We start from the raw sequence: 22,188 nt of genomic DNA, 5'->3' as shown, positions 1-22,188 counted from the left end.
AAGTCAGAATTCAGTGAAAAAACGCTTGGAGCTTTCTCATAGACAATAGGGCAGAACGATATTGTGTTTTAGCATCGAAATTGCGATGTGCGCATGCGCTATAGTCACACCGCAGGACGTTGTGATGTTGACGTAATCCTTTTTTTCTGCTTGATAGAAATGTAAACTTCCACCGTTCACCTTCTACATGATTATTACCGTCCGACCCTTCCCCTAGCCATGTGGGCAATTTGTGTATGTAACGTTAGTCTGACAGGGTTTGTTATGGGAAGTGAGGCTCTCCGTGTTTAGCAAAGTACCGTAGGCAGCAGCTGCCGCTAACACAGTCATGCACATAGTTTTGATGTGTAGCTTAGTCAGTGAAGCTACAGCAATCAGTGTTTTACGTTTGCTGCAAATACAAACTAAATCCCCTAAATAATGCAACATCATCACGTCTCCCGGCCATTTCCCCCCGCAGAAAGCTTCTACAAGCCAGGCTAAAGCTAATATAGTTAGCCCAAAGAAACAAGCAGAAAGCTGCTACCAGCCAGGCTAAAGCTAATATAGTTGGCCCAAACAAACTAGGGGTCCGTTCATCCCAACTAACGTTACGGTTTGGAAACGTAACACTAATCTACTACAGCAGTCTGTCTCTGGTCTAACGTCATTTCCACTGATTGAATTGTTCTTAGATACACAGAGGCATGCAGGTTGGATCAATATCAAATCAATGTCAAAGTAACGAGCCTGCCCCGCTAGTTGACCACAATCTGAAATTTAGAGGAAGCAACATTCCGTCACTGTCATTCACGTTAGCCTGGATTGATAGTATTATATGAATACAATGGTGTCATGCTAGTCAACCAGAGTATTTCTACTCTGTTCCCTACTCCAAAACCACTTCAGAAGAGTAAAGTTAGTCACAGTGCTTACTTGCTTTGTTGTTTGTGAAGCATTAAAGTTCAACAAAGAATGGTTCCCATTAGAAAAGATCCTTTTTCATTTTTTCTTCTATGTTGATGCACTCCCCTACAAAATCACCACAGCAGTCGAGAATGATTTATTTTTTCCAAACAAAGCTATTTATGTCATCTTTTAAAAATTACTTTTTCTTTTTTCATATCGCAATATTTATCACAGGGGAAAGAAATATTGCAATGTAAGATTTTTCCAACATTTTTCCAATTTTCCATTATTTTTTTGGACCCACATAGTGTTTTTTCCTCAGTTCCGTGCTTTGTATCTGGTGACATCACACATTTGAGTTTTTGCACTCTGGTTTTGGATTTGGGAGTGATGTGGATGATTTGTTAATGTTAACTAATATATGTGGACTGTCTTAGACCATAGGAATATCATGTGACGATTTTAAAATGGGCACAGTTCCCCTTTAACCTGAAAACTCAAATACATACATGCCTGTTTGCTCCATTTCTTCAAACTAGTTTGTTAAACGGGAACACATATGTTGTCAAATGTCATATGAAAATGTTCCCATATGGGGGTTACCAAAGTCAAACACACACACGCTGGATGGCTCTCACATGAAAAAACAGATTGTTTGCTGCATGTTTATCACAGCACTTGTTGTTTTAAATACTGTATGTGTGTATGTATATATATATATATATATATATATATATATATATATATATATATATATATATATATATATATATATCTCACTGCTTCCTGCCCACAGACTCACAAACACATCCACACATGCAGCTGGTCTGATCACTCATACAGTACTCTGTGGCTCTCCTTACCTAAGCAGCTATGCCAAGTCTCACCCACATCATCTATTTATGCCCCTCAAAACTCCCTCTCAGGTTTTTGGTAAATATGTTAAGTGTCTTACACAGCAACAAAGTAAACTAATCCTATAATACCATCAGTTAATTGGAAAAAGCATAAACACAAATATCTAAAAGCAGAAAGTTCCATTGAGACAGTTGCGATGAGACAAGTGATGTATTAATATGAAGATGTTGTTGGAGGACAAACAATATTTGGTTTCCATTCATTTTCCCTCTTGTGTTAACCTCTCTTTTGAGCAGCGGACAGCTGGCAATTAAACAAAAAAAACGTTGAACCTTATACAGCATTACACCAATCAGAATGGATTCTATCTTCTGTGCAAGGAAACGTTTCAGACTCGCATGTCCTGAAATCCCAATACAAAGTTTTACTAAAAAATTCCTGTTTACTACCAGTTAACACAACTTTTGCTTGATAAAGAATGTTATTCTACCCATCCAACCTGGAAGCAAAGATCTGTGCTAAAATCGGTCAGATATTTCCAAAAATGATTTTCCATCACTGACATCTGTCCTCTGCAATGTGGAGGAGGCATCAGGGTGCACTCAGCTTTTAGGGCAAAGCTTACTGATGCTTACTGTTATAAACCTCTTTAGCCAGAGGGCCATAGGTGTGTGACAGATTGTAAACAAAGCATGAAAGTCTTTTAAGAAGAGCCACAAAGGACAGTTATTACAAAACCAGAAGAGCAGCAAGTTTATGATCTTGCCAAAGATACAGACTTGGGCTACGTGGATAAAGGATTTGTCAAGCCGGAGGACACAGCTGTACTAGAGAACGCTGGAGAGGGAGGATATTTTAAAGAAATAGACGTTATAAAAGAACAAAAACGGTCACCCATGTCAGACATATCTGTGGTCTCTACTTCCCAGAAAAGGGCAACAGCCATTGCATCATTGCATTTACAAAAACACCAATTCACACAATCTCTTTTCACCTCTTCTTTCCTGAGAGGTTTGCCTCTTACAATTAAACACTCCTTTGTCAGTCACACTCACAGCAATTTGCACAGATACCAAAGAGCATGCTCCTGCAGTTGTACACACTTTCATAAAGTAGACCCTCCATGCAATTCAGTGGCTTTACTCCATGTGTTCTATTATTCCCCACTTTTTTCCCACTTTTCCACAACCTTCTTTGGAAACCTTTGCTCATGGAAACTAAATCTGTAATCAGCTTAGTCGTGTTGATGCATCAGACATTTTTAATCAGCGGTATTGAAAAGAGAGCAGCTCAACACTAAGGCGCTTGGCAAAAGCACTGCACTGAGAAGAGAGGATGGAGGGAAGAAGAGAGGACAGCACGTTTGTTTTTTTTAATCTGTATTTCCTCCATTTATCGACAGGATCATATAAAAAATGTCTCTAAAGGGTTGGAGCGCTAAATTGCTGCTCTTTATAAAGAATTAAGTGGACTATTTCTTGGAGAGACCGATGAAAAGGCTCACACATTTCTGGACATTTCTATTGCTGGACAATAAATTGTCCCAGAAAGGATTGCGATAAACAATAATATTGTGTATATACGCGGACTCTCAATCTTTGTTAACAAAAAATGCCCTTAAATAAAAAAGAAACAAAATCAAAAACAATTAAAAAAAATGGAAATTAAAGTGGCCCTATGCAGTTTTTGCTTTAATACGCTTTTTTTTCTCACGGGCTTCTCTGTAGAGCTCCCCCTACAGCTTCAGAATAGATATTTGGCAGCTCCTATGTTTACTTGTGTCTGACTCCTCGCTCAGTCACTCTGCCGTTTCCTTTCTCTGTTCCTCCGACAATGGTTTCCTAAGTTTCTGCTTCTTTTTTTGTCAGCTCAGCCATAACTACAGTGTGAAAAACTCTGAAAACCTCCATCGTTACCTTGTTAGCCGGTTCCTGAATGGGAGTATGTGTGTATTGCCGTGAAAAACAATTAGTTAAATCGTGAGACCTGATATCACGCAATACTTTGTGACACTGAGTCCGGTAACTCGCCTGCCGAAAGTTGCAAGCCTGGTTTGTCTGCTCACAGGCGCTAGACAAAAAAAGTTATAAAACCATTCCAATGACTCCAAAGCTGTTCCCTTTTCAAACCACACACAACCAAAACAATACATAATATGGATGTAAACAAAATTGCACTTAAAAAATAATAAACACTAGGCCGAGAGATGAAGCAGAAGCCTCCACAGACCAAATGCAAAAAGCTTAAAAAAAATAATTTCTTTAGCATAAAGCTTCGTTCAAATAAAGCAAAAGTGAATTGCAGTCTATGTCCAGAGCAGGGTGTGCACCAAGGACGAAAGAGAGAGAGCATGTATTCGTCGAAATGCCAGCTTCTCGACAAAACTAAAGGGCAGCATCTCTTTAGCAATGAAGCAATCTACACTGTCTGTGAGTGCACACCATTTTGCATTATCCTGTTTGTACTTTGTTTGTCGACTACATGCCCCAGTGATTGTGTACTGTCGGGAAGACGGAGGCGGCCCATCTGTTGTAGCTTTTTTTCCAGCAAGGAAAACTGCACCGGATGATTGATTTTTAGGTGCATATGCATGTTTGTTTTGTTGCCATGTTTAGTTGTTACTGTTCTACAACAAATGCAACATACCGGCTCACACAGGTTAAGTGGTTCACCACGGACATTCAGTATGAATCCGAAGTGCTCCCACACTCCAGCTGTCGCGTTTGGCTTTGAAACCAATTCCACTTTTTTTTTTTTTTTTTTTTATTCCCACAACTCTCAGCTAGTGTTTTCTCCTTATGCGGCTCTTTTGATGCACTCTGTGGTAGGCTACGCCAGGAGTCCTGCCTCCCCACACAGAGATCATGCGGCTGACAAGTGACTAGAGGGCTCACTCCTCGTTACGCTAAGGAACCGAGAGGGGTCATCCAGTCTCTTTGGTAGAGAGAGAGAGAGAGAGAGAGAGAGAGAGAGAGAGACAAGGAAAACAAAGAAGCATGCAAATGGAAATTATCGCGGCGGAAAAAATTATCAACCTCATTTTTATTTATCATGCAATTAAATGATTTATTGACTATTCCAACAGGTCTACACATTTGTTTTCAAATAGGGAGAGTGATTGTACAATGATACGTTAATCAGCCAAGTTTACCTTGAAATTAACCTGTTAATGGGTGAATCAGGTGCGTGGAGATATAGCTTTTCTGTATTGATGCTTAAACAAAAAAGAATTGAGAATTGGTTATAAGCTAATTGTCACTAGTTTTTCACTTAATTGCCTGATTCCTTTCTCATTCTCCAAGTGAGATGAATGAAAGTTCCTATATTTTTAAGGTGGCATTAAGCATGTTTTAGGGTCTAAATATGTTGTGCTTGCATTTTTAGATGCACTCCCATGCAGAGTGAAAAGAAAACATTTAAAATCATCCCCTAATCCTTAGCACCAATTTCAAATTTCATCGCATATACAAAAACATACTCCTTTGAAGCAAGGAAAGCGAGACAAGCAAATGCCTCGTTGCATTGTAAATGCAGAAGGAGGTTAGGATCACCACAGCTAAACCGCTTCTCTCCAGCTTCAAACATCTCTGGGATCCAATTTTTCTCTTAGAGCAAATTATTCAGCACTGAAGCTATTTTTTGACATTTCACACAGCATCATATATTTCTTCCAGACACAAACTGTTTATAAGTTGGCTCAATTTTACTTGGAGAAGTTGAACTTATAATTAAGAGGGAAGCAAAAGAGGAAGTCCGGTGACGTGGTGTAAAGAGGGTGTTGGATAGATCAAACACACAGCACTTGTACGTTGACTTACTATAACTTACAAACCTGTAAGTTAATAGAACAGAACAAACTTTAGTGTCCAGCTGATGCAGGACAATTGTCCCATGTCTCACCCAGAAAAATATGAAAAGACAAAACATGCCAGACAAACACAAAACATGCCACAAGATAAAAACAGCACATTTAACCGAACAAAGTTCTCTCAATCTTACAAGGGGACGTTGATTTAGAAAACTCTCCTGTGGGTCATTTTAAAGGGCAGGAACAAACGACCCATGTAGTGGTACAGGTTGGAAGACTTGTTGCACAGCAAGATGGCATGGGTTCAAACCTAGCAAGATAAGGCCTTTCTATGTGAAATATGCAAAGAGAAAAGGAATTCATTAAGTAACCAGAATTAATTTGAGAGCAAACCTAGAGTAATGCTATTTGCATACTGAATCATTACAGTAAAGCATTAGAAAAACACAGGTGCTTTACACAACCCACTAAAGGTTGATCCTAAAGCATTATCCTAACCTGTATAGTATACAGTAGAAGGTAAGGGATGGATGAAGGGGCGGAACAATATCCCTGTTAATGTATTTTATGCTGTGATTTGGGGATCAATGGATTAAATATGACAGCATACCACCAACAGAAATCAAACTCCAATCCATCTTTTACTGAAAGGGTGGTTTTATTAATCAGCTCATGCATTAACTTAAAAACTAAGCGCAGCTTTCTGGACAACCATATTGATACTGTGCTTGTAGATAGAACAAGGCCCAGTGCTCACTTTATTGTCTCTACCTAGATGTTCAAAGCCATGGAAAAGAAGTCAAGCTGGCTTTAGCCAAAGCATCTACAATGGAGCGGCATAAAGCTGCAAAGAGGAAAATTTACGGAGGTGGCTATTAAATAGAAATGAGACAAAGAAAATCAATTTCAGATGTATGACGCATGACTATTATTAAAAATCTGATTCATCTCCTCATAACATCTTGCAGCCTTCTCCTATTCTCCTCAAGCCAGCAGTTTGTAGTTTTTTGTGGGCACTCCTGGTCTCTCAATATACTTGGAGACAAATATTTGTTACACCAATGGTTCTCCTTCATTAAAATCCTTTAGTAGTCATTAAAACTATCTATTTCTGTCCTACACATCAGAACACAGTTTACATGGGATGAACTTGGACTTGCACAGCAGACTACTGGGAACCAACATGGTGGAGTCTCTAATCATGCCATTATCACATGATTTGACGTCATCTGGTTTGTCCTGAGGTGCATTGCACCCACAGTAAATCCAAACAGGCAACAATTGTTTGTGAAAGTCTTCCTGTCTGTAAACTCGGGGTTCTGTAACCAAGCCAGTTACTGGACAGAAGGAGTGTAGACAAATATGATTATCTGGAAATGCACTGATAATTTTTGCATTAATATTTGCCTCCACTCTCCCGATCTGTCACCCGTTTGACACAATGTACCACAAATGTCACAGCACAACTACCCAGAGTCCAGTCTTAATGCACATACATCATGTACAACTTGCTACAATCAGCTGAACTCTTTTTATTGGTGTCCGACTCACCAATGTCCACGACCTTTTTTTCTGAATTCATATAAAAATGGAAGTCCATATAAGTTCTGATCTTGGCTCATTATCATCAGACAATCAACAATTTATTCTCTCCAATCCGAGGTTTTAGTTCGTGATGTGTGTGACTGGATTTTTGTATTGGAACTAAACTTCCCTGAAAAGCAGTTTTATTGTTCTACAAACCAACCCCTCATGTCTTACTTATTAACTATCTCTGTGGCATGGAAACTAACTCACTGACCCACACACACACAAACACTTTCAAGGGAAAAAGGTTATACCAATTCAGCATTAAATCAGTTTTAAGTACGTATTTATCGTTATTAAGTCAGGTGTCAGTTCAGCACAATCCAGTTTTTGTTCTGTCATTTTAAACGTGAACTTCTAGTCAAATTCCTTCCATATTTCACAAGCCGCTTAAAATTTCTTCCAAAACTCATACACAGTCCTGGAAATCCCCAAACCAGAACAGAGTAAATAAGCTGGAGATGCATTATTTAAATTCCCCTAAAGAGAGGAAGGAAATAAACACTTATATGGTCAGTTGTTAGATGTAAACTGTAGAAATGGCATATCCACTTTGGATTAGATGCTCCATCCTATAGCCTGCATATGTATACTTTACAAAACAAGCTTGATAGCACTATTATCATGTGTGAGATTGCAACCCAGCACAGCGCTACAATATTGTTTTATATTATATGGTTTGTGACTCTCGGTCATTGAGGGTGAATGAGTGTGCGAAGACTGCACATAATTGTTGTTATAGAAGGAAGTAAGGTAAAGGAAATCAGGCAATTAAGATGCTTGACGTTGCTTTCTGACAAGGTTATGTTTATATTTTTCCTCTCCACGCCTAAAAATGATCCCCATGCCCCATGATGAACCATACAGTGAGCATAAAATGATTTAAAGAAAAGCATTTCCGAGACCTTTTTCAATTTTCATGGAATGATGCTATTATATTTCTTCGCTTCCAGTCATCAGTGGCCTGATGAAAGCCGGCTGCCTTTCCTTGTATCGTTCAGTGTCACCAAATCCCTTCTCATTTAGAAAGCCCCTCTCTGTGTGTTCGTTTACCATATATTTCCCCTCTGTCTTTCTCTCTCCAGACTTTTGTTTATTTTTTCCGCTCTGCTGTTGTAGTCCAAATATCTCTTCCACCTCCCGCTGTCATTTTTCTGCCCTTCCACATCACCGCAGCCTATGCCAATCTCTGCCAGTACCTCATGTTTCTTTCTCTTTTTTTCTTTAGCTGTCTGGATTTGTCCTTCCCTTAATCGCTTGTCTTATTTGAATGATGGGTGTCTCTGTCTCAACTGACAGCCGAGGTCAGACTCATTCTTGTTTTGCCATGGTGTCAAATTGTGTTTTCTGGTTAACTCCGGAGGATGTCTGAAATGCTTCTTCTTATGGGATTAACCTGTAGAGCAATGCTTTTTCATGGCCTTGGCTACACGTCCTGACAAAACCCTTAAGGTGATTTAAGTATTTTGCCCAAATAAACAGGTGATAGGATTAGAGATAGGGTGAGATGCACAGTTATCCTTGAGAAGCTCGGAGTAGAGCCCCTGCTCCTCTGCGTTGAAAGGAGCCAGTCAAGGTTGTTTATTGTTACACACATCATAACATTTTATGTATGTTAATTATACTTTGATTACCAAATGACTTGTAAACCTTTAAGACCTTGTTTGTAAACTGTAAATGAACATGATTTGGATGGCTATTATGAAGTTGCAACTGATGATTAAAATACCTTGTTAATAGTAAATAAATACTTTCTAAATCATCTACAAACATTATTTAGATAGATTATCAGTGCACATTTATTATCTCTTTAGATCCCCTAAAAAGATTAAATGGGGCTAAATCAATGTTACTTGATGCTTTATCAACAACTTATCATTATTTAACTAATTAAGCATTAGTTGCCACTTAATAATAGCCATGCAAATAATGTTCTTAGATGCTTTACGAAACATTGACAAAGTATTACCAATCTATTTAAATGTGTACATTATACTGTATATTTAATATTACACTAAACTAATGCAATAACATGAATTAGATAATAATAACATTGCTAATAGTTAACATTATAAATCACTATTTCATTGTGAAATGGTACTATTAACAAAAGTTTAATTAACTTTCCATTTACAATTTTTTTTGTGGACTGTTATTGTCTTGAAAACTCCCTAAACATTTATGCTACATTTGAAACAAACATCCTTCTTTTGACAATGTCTGCTCTGTCTTGACTATGCCTTGGGGTTGGTAATAGTAATAGTAATAAGAATTTCACACGGCACATAGTGGGAGGTGGTGCCCTCCTAATTCATGAAGCTGTCACTGTCATGTACATTAGTCACAACTCCCCCATATTATCTGTCAAAGTGTCATGTCTAAGAACTAAACTGCGGCATGGACATGAATCAAAACATCTAACCTCCAGTAAAGCATATGTTCGAAAAATTATTTGTGTATAATTTGTTGATATAGTTTTCTCAAAGGCAATGACACAGGGGCTTTAGAGCTGAACAGAGTGAATACAGTTGAGAGTTCTTCCTATATTACTGTTATTGTTTCCCAATGTGTACATAATCACATACTGCTAGTATAACCTGCCAAGATGTCCAGCACTTCTATATGTGTCTACTTGTCAAGAATATAATAAAATGAATTCAATGATTTTATTTCTTTGTGATTTTAGATGGGTTTCTGAGAATAGAACTGCTGTGGCCACGTGACTGTCACTCCACCCCCTATTGCACCTGTCCGCCTTCTGCGGCACATGGCAAGCCACCAAAATACAGAACAGATACAGCCAAGGACAAAAACCCTGCTGTCCCACAGCATCATTCCCAGTTGAGGAGCAAGGAAAAAAGAGTTGTCCCTTTTTTGATCTTGTGTTTCTTTTAGCGTTTCCTGATCCCTGTGGTCATGACAAGGGAAGATCATCACCTTGACTTAACATAGTAAAGATGCTCAGCAGGGACTGAAAGATCTCCTGTAATGTACCTTCAAAGAATTCCTTATAGTTTATTACAAATATCCCCTCTGTCTTCTTTTTTCTTTGTAGATCTTCTCCCTGTGTCTTTCTTACCCTCCCTCTTGCTCCACCTCACTCTCTTTATCTTCATCCATTATGGATGAGGCGCATGGAAGATGTGATTCTCTTTGGAAAATACAAAACGTTTTCGGAAACAAGGGTGCTGTGATGTCACTGCTAATGCTAACTGTCATGTCAACAGACCACATTTGCCAGGTATACACCATACACAACTTTCCTGCTCTCAGTGTGTATCTTACTTTCCATCCTTCCCCTAAACACAGGCACATACACCACATCCCGTAAGCAGTGGTCAGGAGTCATCCTAAATTAGTCACTTTAAAAGGTCAAATAGAAATGAGCATTCTTAACTCATGTGTATGTTTGTTGGTATGAGTTTTTGTGGTAGATTGCTTTGGTGGGGAAAAGCGTGTAAAGATCCAAACACATTGAGACAAAAATAAATTACTTGGCATGTAACCACTACAGGTTGATTTTAGCAGAGAAAACACATTGTTATTTGTAACAACTGATAGATAACATATCAATATATGAGTCATATAAAAGGTCTTTGCACTCTTCCCCACTCACACCCACTGCATACCAGATGCTTATACAATGTAATTACCTTTTCACCAGAGGATTTCAAATAGCATTCAAGGTCATTAATCCAGAGCGGTTCATTTCTTTACAACATCTCATTAGCTTTTTGTATCAACATGCTGACCTTTGCTTAGCGACACTGTTTATTATCCCATAACTGTCTTCTATGACAGAATGAGGAATAATAACTGAGCATGCTAAACTTTGAAACACTTCCGACAACATAAATGAACATTGTTCTAGGGCTGCACGATTATGGCCAAAACCTGATCAATATTGAGATCACCATTAGTTATCACAATCATTTGTTGATTCTAACCAAAACAAGTTTTATTGTCACATAGGCTATTTAGAACTGCTTTCACATCCATATTGTGCTACATTCCTCTAATGTTGAAGTTGTATGTTGTACATGCATACAGCTGAAACGAATGTAAATGAAAATTATCTAAAAAAAATAGCCAAAGATATATTTAAAAACAAAATGTATCTCTGACAAAGCTGCTTCACTTGTTTTCAACAATAACTGATTACAAGAGCTAGGGAGAGAGGGGGACGTATGCTAGGCCTACTCACAAAGTGACGGTTACACACGTTGTGTCAATGAAATGTCTGTATTGTCACTGCGCTGCATTTTTATGAACTATGATATTCTCGCCATGGGTCACATCTCTCGCCCAAGTCCAGCAGCTCTGTCTCACATGCTATTATACTACCAACTGAAGTTATTTGCATTCAATAACTTCTTCTATATTTTTCGCCGTGGCGGCCGCGATAGCAGTGTTGCCAGCGGAAACACTGGTACAAATACAGGTTTGCCTCTCATGCTTAACGATATACAGCTGTGTTAATAACAATTAAAACTGTGGACAAATGTCAGCCGGCGCTGTGTCTCTTTGTGTTGCTGGGAGCCGTATCTGAGTGAATGGGGGCGGGGCTGCCCGGAGAGTAAGAGGAGAGAGAGTAGAGGAGAGATCCAAACACAGGCACGGCTTTACAGAAGAAATGGGTCATGTATTCCAACGATAGATGTATCGATAGAAACAACATTGCTTTGTTTGTGGAAAAGCAGCGGATGCGAGGACATTAGGTGCACCGGTGCAACCAAGGAAAAATTTTATTCGCACTCTAGAGCCCTGTGAGCTAACAGACACTAACTAGCACTGGTCACTGCTGTTGTCTGAAAAAAAACAGACGGGACAAAATTTTGCGTTTACTGGTAAACTGGTAAACCTTGTGACCGAGATATGAACGACTGCTGTCTGTTGTGGAATTTTCCTCACGTTACTTTCTCCTCCGTGACTGAAACTAAACTGCGTGGTGCAGGGAACAATTGTGATTGGTTCATGATCAGACAGTGGTTTACGGGGCAGTAGATTGGCCTCGCAAAAAAAACCAATCTATGAAATGACGCATTTAAAATAACGCTCGATCACGCAAATTTGATCGTGGGAAGTCAAATTGATCGTGATTAAAATTTGATTAATTGTGTAGCCCTATATTGTTCCTCTAGTACTAATGGCAGCTTTGACATTTTTTGACATTGACACAACAAAACACTTGTGTTTACATACGGCTTTCAGTTGCTTAAATCATGTGTGAATGATAAATATGACCGTTGACAGTGCACTTATAGGGTTTCACCCCTCAAAAGGCACAAACAAAATTATATTTTATAGGTACAACTGTGTTCAAAAGAGTTTACTTCTGCAAGAAGACACTGACATGATAGTAGAATGTAAATAAGAAAACAAGCTATTGATTGAAATAAGCTTTGATTGTGCATCATCAGTTAAACTACAGTATTTCAGCTGTAATAAAAACTGATTCCAGTTTTTTTTATTTGCCTGTTTTTAATACTTAAACAGAAATTCAAATCTGTCCCGTCCATCTTTCACAAAAACTATATATGATAAGCATGTGTACAACTCAGAGGAAGATTTGTGAGCGGCGGGAGCAGTGTGAAGGGGACTCAGGTGTGGGTGCTCAGCTGGCTTCAGCAGGAGGGAGAGTGAGGAAAAAGAAAACAACAGGGACAAACAGGGCAAGCCAACACAAAACTCAGATAGAAAAATAGTAAACGTAACAAATACGGCCTGCCAAACCCCAACCATAACAGTACCCCTTCCTCAACGTACGCCCCTAGGCGGACCGCCAGGCTTGTCTGGGTGGGCCCTGTAAAGATCATCCAGGAGTGTCTTGTCAGTGATCTGGCTGACGGGAATCCACGACCTTTCCTCCGGTCCGTAGCCGGCCCAGTCCACTAGGTACTGGTAAGCAACGACCTCTACGTCGCACTTCCAGGAGGCGGCGTATCATATAGGCTGGGTGGCCGTTGATGATTAGTGGGGTGGAAGTCCTGCCACTGGGACGGAGAGAGGGCTGGTGGAGACCGGCTTGAGCCGAGAAACGTGGAAGACTGGGTGGATCTTGAGATGAAGCGGGAGCCTAAGTCTGACAGGGTATGGACCCACTAACCGGGGAGAAAGATTCTTGAAGGAGGTCTGCAGCAGGAGATCCTGGGAAGAAAACAACACCCTATGGCCTGTCTGGTAGACAAGTGCCTGTCTCTGGTGGCGATCAACCAGGAGTTTATTATTTATTATTGGGAAGCTGTGCGTTGAAGTGCTGCCCTGGCCTCCCTCCAAACACTTTGACATCGCCGAAGGTGAGCCTAGACCGGTGGGTTTGACCCCAGGGCAGGGAAAAGCGGCGGCTTGAACCCCATAGCACACATAAACGGGGACATCCCATTGGCTGTGCTGGGGTATCCCGTGGAGGCGGAAGCTGTGGTCAACCAGTAAGCGGCCGGTTTCCATGGACATGGGCAGCTTAAGCAGAGGGATGAAGTGGACGGATTTGGAGAACCTGTAAACCATGGTGACTATGACGGTTTTGCCTTGGGAGTTGGGCGACCGGCGACATAACACACACTGGTCTTGTCATAGTGGCAGGTTACTGGCTACCTACTAAACACCAGGGCAAATTGCATGAGAAAGCCCTCGCACGTCCCAGCAAACCAGAGAATTTGTTAGACGGGGAGACAGGTGATTCAAAGACAGTGGGTGGAGCCAAATTAGCAGAGGAGAGGTGAACAGCAGAAGCGGACGGAGCAGGGTTATCATGGGAATCAGAAAAGCGGGGAGGGGGGGGGGGTGACAGCATGGCCCAGCCGCCAGACCTCCTCAGACAGGGAGCAAAGCACCTCAGTCATAGTGGGTATAGCCGAGGCATACTGGACAAGCAAGGCTCCCTTGGAGGCCATGGCAAAAGATAAGTCTGGAAGCGGGGAAGCCGAGGGGGCGGGGGGCAGGGGTGAGCCGGCTGAGTCCATGGTGGCTTGATTGTTCTGTTACGAGAAGAACAGAAGGACTCAAACGCACGGCTCACCAAAAATAAAAGAACACATTTTTAAAGAAGGAGAAGGGAAGTGGGGAAGCAGACGGCAGGGACCGAGATGCAGAGAATGGGAAGCTGGAGAAGTCTTGTGGAGTGAGGAGACATGGGAACTGGGAGCGGAGACGGAGACAGGTGGAAGCAGGGTGACGTGGGAGGAGGACCGAGAAGGGAAGCTAGCTGACCGGAGGCAGAAACATGAGTGGACAAAACAAGAGGAGGTAAGTACATGAAAACACAGAGAAACTAAATGCTTGAGGAAGGTAGCTTGTAGCGAGTTTCACCAACGTGACTGGAGCTACGATCTAGCAAAGATGGGTTGAAGAGCCAGGGTGGATATACTGTTGATTGCAGATGGAAGGCAGGTGTGCGTGGTCAGCTGGCTTCATCAGGAGGGAGAGTGAGGAAAAGAGAAAACAGCCGAGACAAACCGGGCAAGCTAACACAAAACTCAGATAGAAAAATAGTAAACAAAACAAATACTCATGGCCAGCCGGACCCCAACCATAACAAGAAGTAAGAACAATGTTTGTTTTTTTGTGTATTTAACGAAGAAGTGAATGCTTATCAGACAAATATTAATCAGTCAACATAATACATAAAACCTTATTAAGTCAAAGAATACCCCATGTGGTGATTAACGTTGTATCCAAACCTTTAATGATTGTTCCCTGGTCTTTGCAGAGCAATACAATAGACAACAAAGCCAGACCATCCTTGATTGTCTGTGTAATGACGTAGTCTATTAGACATGAAAGTGGTAATAGATTTTACTTGACAACAAGGAAATAATGTGTTTTCTGCAGCTTGAAATTGAGTTTGTGTAATTCAACCTTCAAAATCTGACTGTTTGGAGTCACCCGTGCTGATCTCAGATTTGTCCAATACTAGTGCACTCAAACTTTTCAGTCAGTCTGCATTTTATTGTTAGCACCACCACCAAAAAGACAAGGACCGTTATCATACAATAATAATTCACATCATAACATAAGCCACTATTTGGTTTACGTGCATGGTACAATACCAGTAACTGCAAGAGAAAAAGTACTGCTTCCCTCATTAGGACCATTCACATTTTTACAATTCAGTAGGCCAATCTCAACATGTTTTAAATAACAGTAAAGACCAAACCATTATATTTTATGTAAACTTTTGTAAATGGCTGTTTAGAACATAGGTTTCATCACTCTATCAATAGATTAAAGTTATAACTAATAGAAAGATGAGGAAGGTGTAATTACAGTGGAGAATGAGCCCATTTGCTTTAACACAAGACAGAAGATCTTCTGTGGAGAAAGAGGTAGACAGAAATACTTTTATGTTGTTATATTTCACATTAGTGTTGAATTTAGTTAATATTTTTTCCATGTTATGTTCCTGTCACTTCAATAAAATTGATCTAAAATACGGTATGGTATTGTGTGTGTGTGTGCGCGTGCATGCGTGCGATCGTCCGTGTGTGAAGAATGAGAAGAATAATGACCTCAGTGGAGAGGTGTATGAGTATTATTCACCCTGTGTGTGATCAGTGTTCAGTGAAGTGATGACTGACCCTCCTCTACTCCCACTCAGACCTTCAGAACTGTGCTGAATTGGAAAGGTGCAAGTCAGGATACAAATCTCCTCCACACGCTAAACCAGGCAAAACGCCTTCCTGGCAGAGACTGACGCAACACCTCCTACTCTAATAACTATATAGAGTTCTGTGTGTATGTGTGCGATAGATGGATAGATGCATGAATAGGTGGATTGATGGACATCTTACCTGATACTTTTTGTACTTTTGGCATTAATTTGTTCCAGAGGTGACACTTGTTAGCTCTCATCATCCTCTTTTGTTCTGGATGGTTATAGTTCAGAGTGACATACACTTGCTGTTCAGGGGTGAACACTGGCCAGTTAGCCCCATCAATGCCTGGATTACTGACAAAAACAAAAGCCAATTTAAGACAATTCCACAGTGCTATGAGGGTCCCTAAAAAATGTGGGTGACTGATTATGCATACCCTGTCCGGGCAAAGTTGGCCCAGTGTTTCATAAACTTCTTGGTCATGTTCACCTCATTCTTCGTGTATCCCAGGGATACATTCAGAGGCATTCCAAAGACAAATTCTATCTCGTAGCCGTGCATAACGCCCATCCATTCTGGCCAAGGATTGACGGAAGACCGGTGATCAAATAAATAAAGGAAAGCCTTACCACCACGTTGTGAGTACCTGGGGAGTAATGACAATATTTAACTATTTTTGCACTGCTAAGTCAGGTTAAGTAAAGAAAATAAAACACAAACCTATATAACAACCACAAGAAATTAGAACTTCACCTCCTGGGCACTGCCAGGTGCTCTTTAGCAAGGCACCGTACTCCCCCAAACCGCTCAGGGCGCTGGTTCGGCTGGCAGCCCACTCACTCTGACATCTCTTCATTAGTGCATGTACAGATCCTGAGCATGTGTGTGTGTGTGTAGTTCAGGACTGTGTGGTATAACTAACAAAAGTGTGGACATAGAGTGTAAATTGTAATTTCCCCAGTGGGAATCAATAAACAGATTAAAAATTAAAAAAATTAAATTAAACAAGGGTGAGGATATACCATTGCAACTCAGATCTGCTCTTTACCTTTTAGCGAACTCTAGCACAGGACAAACAAACAGTTGGTCTCCCATCAGACTTCCCAGCGAGTCACGATTCTTCATTCTGTTATTCTCATCTGTCCAGTCAGTGTACTCGAAAATGGCCGCATCTCTTGTGACATCACTTGCACGTGCCATTGAAATCGACACTCCTTTCAGGAACTCATTCCTGGTGATAAGGCTCTGACCAGCGATGTTAAATCCAGGCATTCCATAAACTAAGAAGTAGGTCCCTTCATCCTTGTTTAGGCCAAACAGGACCTCTGTCTTTGGAAGGATACCGGTATTAAGCAACACCTGCAGGGAAAAATAAACATGTAGCTGGTGTCTCTGATGCAACAGGTTTTTCAATTTGTGTCAAATAATACTGTGATAATTGCCCAGTGAGCTTAGTTTGGATGACAGCTGAAATCAGGATGCAGCTAGTCAATGTTTCTCCTAACCTTGCTACTTGTAGCCAGGTTACATAATAGAAAGATTATCAACTAAATATAAGTATGCATTACCATGTGCAGCAACCTGGAAAAATAGTAATTTAACTGAATATAGTATTTCAAATGCACAAGGCACATTCATACATTGGTGTCTACACACGTACCCACACACATGCTTACACCTACTTCAACTTTATCTGGTATGAAGTCCCCGTCAACATGAGGGACAAAGGGTGTCGCTAAGATTGTAGGATGTATTAAAACGTCGAATTGCTTCGTTGAGATTTTTAGTGGATCAGCCAGCTGCAGACAAGCTTCCGTATCAGCTGGAGGAGACGCGGGACACCCCAGTAACGTCACCAGCTTCATGGACCTGGATGTTAGCGTTGAAAGGTAGCAAGTCAATTGGTGAAAGGACAAATGATGACAAATGTGAGGGAGAAAGAGACACATTTTAAACACATATTTTGAAAAAGGGAAAAGATTTAAGCAGTTGACTGAATTGATACACCCTACCTGCGCCATGTCTCAGTCTGGCTGATTATGGCCCAGGGTGCATTAGGGGAGCCACTCTGCATCACAGCCCTTTGAAAAAGACCGTGGCTGCCTGGGGAGAGCAGGTGGAAGCCCACAGATGCTGAACCAGCGCTCTCCCCAAACAGAGTCACCTGGAAACAAAATCCAACAGCTTGTTTTTATTGCTCACACTACAATTTAAACTAATGTTATCTGATTTTAGATTCAAACATTTTACCTTTGCAGAATCACCTCCAAATGCAGCAATATTGTTGACTACCCACTGGAGGGCCAAGCGCTGGTCCAGCAGGCCTACATTGTTCTGAATGTTCTTGCTGTTAGGAATAGATAGGAAACCAAAAGCTCCAAGCCTGTAACAGATGAGCACAAGAATGAGGAAAGATGTTAACAGCATTAAACTGAAGATAATTCCACCTACTCTTGAAGATTTCACATCCCTTCTAAATGAGTAAAGAGAAGAGTATCACACATAGTGGTAGGGACTTTCCTGTTTTTTTCCTGACACCTTTGCTCGCTTTTTGCACCCAAACCACCTACCATTTTTTAATGACCTTCTACAACTTCCAATGTGGGAAGGAATCCAGAACAGAACCTAATCCAAGATGTTCCCCTTGTCGCTAACTACCAATTAGTTAGTTACATACAGTAAATATATCCACTATTTTTAGTTAAATTTACTTCAGTTCTTACCTGTAATTCATTGATACTACAACAACACTTTCAGATTTACTCAAGAATCGACCATCATAAATGTCCAGAGAGGACGTTCCTTGAGTGAACCCGCCTCCGTAGATCCAGACAAGGACAGGAGCAAGTGGTGGGGGCGTAGGCTGGGTTTTGTTAAAACGTGGGGACCAAACGTTTAGGTACAGACAGTCCTCACTCACAGGAGTGTTTGGGTTCCACATTTCTGCTCCTTTGAACCCTGGAAAGAAAATTACAATATTGTATCAATGTCTGGAAGGACTGATTGCGACTGTAGTCTAGCAATGGCTACATGCTCTTATCTCTGCTCCCTCATAAAGGTAAACATGCTTAAGTTAATGTTCAACTTCATTATGACACTTGTGAGCAGTATTTTGAAAGTGGAAATCAACTCACATAGCTTATATAGCTCTCAAACCACCAAAGCAGTACACATGAATCCCATTTGTCCCAAGCAGAAACTGAAGTCAAACATCAATGCCTCCTGTCCATGTCTATCTGTGTTGTCATATCTATATTTGGAGCATTTTTTCTGTACATATGCCTAGCACTGGATCTAGCTGGCTAAGAAACAACCCTGACAGGTGGCGGTCTATAAATAGCTTTGGATCCATGACCCAGCTAAATATCCATGACCCAGCCCAGAGAGAGAGAGAGAGTCATAGTGATGTCATTTGATATGTAATTTGCTTTATTTAGGGTTCAGGCTTAGAAATTTAAATTGTATAACAAAAAGCATGCATTACAAAACATGGGAGGAGCAGTTTAAGACGAGTGAGCATTTACCAGGCAGGGACAGCGGGGAAAAGAGACACTATCAAGTTGCATCTTGGGAAGTGTAGGATCCAAGGTTTTCCGAGGTTAGAATATTCTGAAAGGGACTAGAAGCCAGGATATCTTGGCCTCCGCTCCATATATTCTATCATTCTTTTCTTGAGAATCCCTCAATTATATGGAAGCTCAACTGCTTGAGGGACACATTTTTGTAGATAAACCAAGAAAGTTTGTAATGATTGTGCTTACCTTGGACCCTATTCCTCTTAACACATTTCATTAGCCCATGCTAAGAGTTTAACACGTTATCAATGGGTGCTGTTTATGTCCATGCACACTATGCTACTTATTTTGTTTTGCATGAAAAAAACAAGATTCTAGAAAATAAACATTTAACCACAATACAATAACTTGTGTGCATAATATATGGTTGTTGTTTGCGAAAGGAATCCATGTTCTTGCACAAATTGGTTTTTGCATACAAATAAAAATGTTTTTGGACTTTATGGGCTCTGTCTAGTCCGAGTGAGACATCAAGTACTGGCTGACATTTCAGACAGGTGTTTTCAATCTCTGGACACATTGAATAATTCTCAGTACATGTTTACAGCACCGTATACAGTAGATGTGTGCATGTTGGCTACCTGGAAAGGCTGTATCCGGCAACTGGTAGCAGGCATTTGGGAATTTGGTGGCATCCCTCACCCCTTCCCATCTCTCTACTGGCTCTGGTGCTCTGAATCTCAGTTTCCCCAGAGGTGGTTTACCATAAGGAATTCCCAGAAATGCTCTAACATCACCACCCTGCCCTGGAAGCAACTTCCCTTGAACTTGTCCATGCCTGGTGTTGATTACAAGGTCATCTTGGGTGGTGGATAGTACAGTCAGGAAATTAGGTAACAGAAGAAGAAGGGCAAAGCCATTGCATAGAGATACTGTTGCCATGGACAATCCTAGGGAGTGGAAAAAATTTCAAAAAATACAAAAAAACGCAACAAAAAGACCAACACTTTATTATTCCTCTTTTTATAAGAAAATGTATCTTATTAGATTATAATATGACATTAAATAACAAATAGGCCTTTAACAATTGATTCAGGCAGCACACCACAGATAGTCTTAACTCTTTCACTAAGAAGTTATACTGTTACACAGGTTTCTCATTTTCAAGTTGTTTTGATAAAGTACTTGAATGAGTGAATTTGAGTGTTTTCATAACTGCTGAAATGAACACATTCATTTTTAACCCATGTCAGTGTAGTTTGGGGTGATGTTAAAAACTAATCCCGTTTATAAGCCTACATATTTAACAGTAGCCTATAGTATAGAATACTGTAGCATTGCCTAAACCAGCTGGCAGGTTGGTTAACTACATTCAACCTACACATTTGGTAAAGCAAACTGTGGATCAAAGTTCTTCAAATAAATAATGATACAGTAATTGTGTTGAATATCACAGAATAGCGGGTGTATTTGAGAGAGAGAGAGAGAGAGAGAGAGAGAGAGAGAGAGAGAGAGAGAGAGAGAGAGAGAGAGAAGGCTGCTCATTCCCGCAGCAAATGTGTCACTTTTGTAGCGTCTTAATATAGTCCGCAAACATGTGGAAACAATAACACCGTTAGTGAATATAAAGTTGTAAGTGACTGCACGCGCGCAGCTGGCTCGTTGAGGCGCTTTTACTTTCAAAAGGCACATGCTGAACAAATAACGACCTTCCAGAAAAAAGCCACGCTCAGATTTAATAGGGAGACGCACGCATTGAGAGACGCGCTGACTCAAAGATCCTTCAAACTCCTTGAAAAAAACAAAAACCATTTCTTGATAGTGAATGTACGAATACCAAATTATAAATAACATTAGTGACGTACCTTGTCAGTTAGCAGTTGGTGTATCGCTGAAGTGAATGAGGACAAAGCATTGATGGGATGAAGATGGCGTGGACACACATGCAACCCCTCAGTCCAGTCTCTGTTGGGCTGGTCTTGTGCGTCACCCCCAACTACAACTGCTACAACAGCAGCAACTAGTACGGGCAACGCTGTAAAATCACTCTAAATAACTAAATGGCACTAGTAATGAAACAAAATCAAAATGAATAATTATGTCTTCAGGCATGCAATATCTGAACTCTAACCTATATATTCAACACTAAAGGTCACCTGTCAGACGCATTGTCTGTTGATTGGTGCAGGACACGTAACCTTTAGTACCAGTGCAACAATTAAATACAAGTCAATTTATTGGATTTAAATAAATATGTTAGCATTATAAGCAAAAATGGAAACTTTAAAAACTTAAATTTCTGAAAAAAATGGCCCGTGTAACAGTAATACAATTATACTGTAAATTATTTTATTATATTGGTAATACTAATGCATCATATATAAGCTGCATTTTACTGTGGCATTGTACTGTTGGTTGAGGTGTAACTCAACTATATTAATGTATGTATTCTTATCAATAGTTTATTTGAGTTGTTCCCAACAACAATGGGAAAGGAAAGTTCTGCAAAACACACATGTAATTATGTTATGGACCTTTCTCTAATATTTGTGTTGTGTTGTGATATATTGGATATTTTTACAATTTTAGGCCTCACAGTAACTCATGTAACTGTGACCATGCCTCTGAAATATGAGAAAAGGACTCAGCTAGACACTGCTTTTTTGACAGGATTCACAATTCAAACATTTGGTTGAATCTTTGAATAAACTATTTCTGTTTGTTATTGTTTAAGGTTTTTAATGTGAAATCTGACTCTGAAATGTAGTAGCTATATGTGTGAGATTAGTGGAAAAACAGCTTTTTCGGAAAATGTATTAAGAACGTGTATAAAGTAGCATGAATAGAAAGACTCAAGTAACATACAAATACCTTAAAAAAACATATATATAGTTACTTTCCACCAGTGCTAGCCATGATTCACTGAGGGTTCACTGCC

The 22,188-nt window shown here is 40.2% G+C and overlaps 1 protein-coding gene and 1 long non-coding RNA gene across 2 annotated transcripts; one reads left to right on the top strand and one right to left on the bottom strand.

Moving 5' to 3' along the window:
• The first annotated feature begins 818 nt into the window (after nt 1-818).
• Nucleotides 819-16,874, top strand: LOC117942378. The gene is made up of 3 exons (XR_004656114.1): nt 819-831; nt 8,709-8,717; nt 16,745-16,874. It is a non-coding gene; the product is annotated as an uncharacterized LOC117942378 (long non-coding RNA).
• Nucleotides 15,114-21,276, bottom strand: LOC117942376 (acetylcholinesterase-like). The gene is made up of 10 exons (XM_034867805.1): nt 21,116-21,276; nt 19,892-20,200; nt 18,459-18,693; nt 17,986-18,118; nt 17,748-17,899; nt 17,418-17,604; nt 16,784-17,094; nt 16,172-16,381; nt 15,931-16,088; nt 15,114-15,451 (listed from the first exon to the last, which is right to left on the bottom strand). The coding sequence occupies exons 2-10, from the start codon at nt 20,190-20,192 to the stop codon at nt 15,357-15,359; spliced, it is 1,782 nt and encodes a 593-aa protein (XP_034723696.1). The 5' UTR covers nt 20,193-20,200; nt 21,116-21,276; the 3' UTR covers nt 15,114-15,356.
• Nucleotides 21,277-22,188: the final 912 nt, after the last annotated feature.

The sequence above is a fragment of the Etheostoma cragini genome, chromosome 3 (genome assembly GCF_013103735.1).
Source record: "Etheostoma cragini isolate CJK2018 chromosome 3, CSU_Ecrag_1.0, whole genome shotgun sequence".
Classification (NCBI taxonomy): domain Eukaryota; kingdom Metazoa; phylum Chordata; class Actinopteri; order Perciformes; family Percidae; genus Etheostoma; species Etheostoma cragini.
The sequence above is the reverse complement of the archived record's forward strand: the minus strand, read 5'-3'. Positions and strand labels throughout refer to the sequence as shown.